The 3,625-nt window shown below is 40.6% G+C and overlaps 1 protein-coding gene across 1 annotated transcript; it reads right to left on the reverse strand.

Annotated features, from left to right (window-relative positions):
- Positions 1-2,328: 2,328 nt before the first annotated feature.
- Positions 2,329-3,390, reverse strand: LOC141902083 (C-C chemokine receptor type 5-like). The gene has a single exon (XM_074789725.1). The coding sequence runs from the start codon at positions 3,388-3,390 to the stop codon at positions 2,329-2,331; it is 1,062 nt and encodes a 353-aa protein (XP_074645826.1).
- Positions 3,391-3,625: the final 235 nt, after the last annotated feature.

Raw genomic sequence — 3,625 nt, forward strand, 5'->3', positions numbered from 1 at the left:
TTCATTACAAATTTGAAAATATAAACTGACTTAATTTGTAAAACATAAATAATTGTTGTTTCTTGTTTAACTTTTTGGAAGTAATCTCCCAAAACTTGTGCATATTGATTTATTAAAAGCTGCTTTCTCCACTCACTAGCTTCCTCCTTTATGTACATCATTCTATATCGAAGCAATTGCATAGATTTTTGATAAATTTCACTTGGTGCCTATACTTGGGGACTACAGTTTGTTCCACTTATGACTTCAGTTCCAACAGTTTGTCAGTTTAGAGTATGTTAGTATGATTATTGGTATTGTGGCCCTTCTCCAAGTGGCTATAATGTCCCTGAACATCTAGTTTCAAATAGATACTGATGTGATAGTCTATGCTCCAAGCCACAACAAAGACAGCGGAGCTTTATAAGCCGACAGGCTTCTTGTTAAATAAATAGTATAATTATTTTGAACTGTCAAAGTGGAATATCTAAAGTACACTCAGACACTGCTGGCTAACCTGTGCAAATTCAATTTTTTTGGCCAAATTGTTAGTCGTATACAGTACCACCTATAAAAAAAGATTAAAAATATTCTTTTTTATAGATGGTACTACTGGGGTGATTACTAAATTAGTAGTGTACATAACGGGGAGGGAAGCCAGAGTTCAGGGCAGTGGCTGAAGTTAGTAAACAACCTACGAAAATACTTACGTCGCACATAAGACATTGAAAAGAAGATAGGTGAAAGTGACGTGGGTATCTGCGTAGGGAAGCTGGATATGGCAGCAGGCTTGAGCTCTGGTATATGTTAAAGTAGAAAACAAGTAGTAAACTCGTGACGTATAACATACGTACAAACCCATTCGGTGGAATGGTGTGACGAGAAAATACGTCACAGGCTATGATACCGAGCTATGTGGAAGTATACGTCGCGAGTAACATTAGAATAGTATAAAAAGGGAGGGTTCAGTACAGAAAGAGATCGAGAGGGGTAGAGAAGCTTAAGATAAGAAGGCGCAAGGTATGCAGGAGTGAGAATTGTATTATAAGCGGATGTTAGAATAAAGGAAGAAACATAAATCCACGAGAAGTCGTTAGCAGGCAGGGGCGGATAAAGGGCATGTTGTGACCATGTCGACCAAGAAAAAGGGCATATATTCTTAATCTAGGGCGGAAAGGCATATTAGCAAAATTTTTGAAATTTTAGTATCATTTTAGAGCTTTCTGAGCTTCTCCGAGAGGCATTTAGTCAAGAAACATAGGTTATATATTTAGGAAAAATATCTATTGTGTATCTCAGGTCGTTGCAACGGCAAATTTTGATACAGAGAAAAAAAATTAAAAGGCACTTTAAAATTCCGACCGTGTAAAATTCCGACCCCCCCCCCCCGCTATCGTGACGAGCCCCTGTGAGTATCAACAATACTGATAAAAAATAACAAGACAATGAAATGTAATAGATGAAATCTAAGTGACGGACGCCTCGTCACAGCAATTGATTTAAATTCAACCATAATCTGATTTGCTGATTTTATCGATAAGTAGGTCTTGACGAAAAGGGTCACCTCATGACTGGAGGGAAAGCAGGTGAGTATAACGTAGAAGCAATAGTTATAGGGTTTTATGTGTGTGGAAAAAGATTGTGTGTGTGTGTGTGTGTGTGTGCGTGCGTGCGTGCGTGCGTGCGTGCGTGCGTGCGTGCGCGTGTAGTGTGCGCAATAGCTCACACTAGACGTGTGATACTGCGCACACTGAATGCAAATGGCTCAGGTTACAAGGAGGGAGTATGTTCAAAAGAAAGAACAGCATTTAGTTACTATAACATATAAAACACTATACTATAAAATGTAAGGACTTATAAATTATGGTTAGTATAGTACAGGAGGGAGTAGAATGGAAGTAGCAGGGACCAAATAGGGTAAGGATAGAAGCGGGTGAGGTAAGGGTATAGGAATGTAAAGAATGTACCAAATAGTAGATAAGTCTAAGGTTTTTGAAGTTAAGAGAGTTGGGGCGATAAAGGAGAAAGTTATGTAACACAAAGAAGAAAATAAAGAAGTAGTGTAGTCGTAAAAAAGACATGTTTCAACTTATATTCGCTCAAGAAAGAAGATAGCTGAGGACAAATAGACAAGCCGGTCAACATCATTAGTGAAAAGAGTCGCACACCAACTATTAGAAGGACTCCGTACCTCAACAATTGCTCCTTTGAAGGCTTGAGGAAGGCATGGGTATTACCGGTATACATGTCCCTCTTGATACTTGCACGCTACCCTTACATTTTTTTAACCTAACTAGTCTAAACTGTGTCTAAGTCAACGGTCAGATGAGCTACAAGACCATTGGTCTTTCATTTATCCTTGTTTATTGCTGTGCAGCACCTGCATAAAATTCTACGAGCTTCTTGCTGATAAAAATCCAAGCAGACGACATACACGATGAAATTCAAACAAAAATTTAAATCTTGAATATTCGTCGAAACAATAGCATAGTACAGAACATCGTAACTCGGCGCACTTCCGTATAGATCGTATATGAGAACCCGAATCCAGAACATACTCCACAAAACACACGCGGGTGTCACCGTAACCAAAAACAGAGCCGACACCGAAATCAAGTTGACGAGAAATCGATAAGATTTATCGTCTGAAAGTCCGCCATGTTTTTGTATGGCCGAACTTCCGGTGGCTTGACGGTAGCGAGTTTTAATCAAAGTCGAGGCGATCACCACGTTCGATACGATCACGACGAAACACGGTATCACCAAAGTGGTTGTCAAATTTATCACGATCAAGATGGCCGTCCCGGCACCGGGCAGACGTACGAACGTTAAATTGCAATTAGTGCCCGTATCGTTCAGTTCGTACACTACTACAAACGGCGAACTGGCGACCACGGCTGTGATAACGGTGAAAATAATCGCAATTTTCCGCTTGCGAGATGTGAACAAGCGTTCTCGTTTCAGCGGAAAAAGTATCGCTACGCATTTTTCTAGGTTGAACAACATCAAAGTCCACGTAGACGTCGATGTGGAAATATACCAAAAAAACCGAAATGATTTACATACGACCACGTGACTGGCTAATAAGTCGAATTCAACTCGGCCGTCCGTGAAGTCGTGCAAGGCGTTGTTCATCCAACTGTCCGTCAGGGCGTTTGTGAGAAGATAAACCAGATCGCTGGCCGCCAAAAGTGTCAAATACTGCGACGTCGATTTATCGCGTCTTTTCATCCGCGGGAAAATGATCAACGATAAAGCGTTGCCTCCGATACCCATGAGAACAATACATGGGTACAGACAAGCACGGTAGAAATCGATGATGAGTTTTACGTTATCGCGTTGTGGTGGCTGTTCGATCGGCCTGTCATTCGTGGTCGTGTTGAGAACAGCGGTGGTGAAATTGTAATCCATCATTAGTATCTGTCAGCAGTAGGTTGTTTCTTAGTCGTAGGGTATTGCGTCTTACGCATGACGTTACATTATTTTTTTTTCATTCACGTCGTTTACTCGGACAACGTAAACTCACTTTCACATGCACGCCTGTCAGTGCCCATATTTTAACGAAGAAAGTTCTTGCAATCGAACGAAAACAAACTTACGTTAGAAATTAGCTTTCATCATCAAACCACAGCGAACCTTTCGTGCT

This window comes from Tubulanus polymorphus, chromosome 3 (genome assembly GCF_964204645.1).
Source record: "Tubulanus polymorphus chromosome 3, tnTubPoly1.2, whole genome shotgun sequence".
In the NCBI taxonomy this organism is placed as follows: domain Eukaryota; kingdom Metazoa; phylum Nemertea; class Palaeonemertea; order Tubulaniformes; family Tubulanidae; genus Tubulanus; species Tubulanus polymorphus.

Bases quoted from the DNA above. Each gene is read 5' to 3' on its own strand.
- LOC141902083 (XM_074789725.1), bottom strand. From the start codon at position 3,390: ATGGATTACAATTTCACCACCGCTGTTCTCAACACGACCACGAATGAC.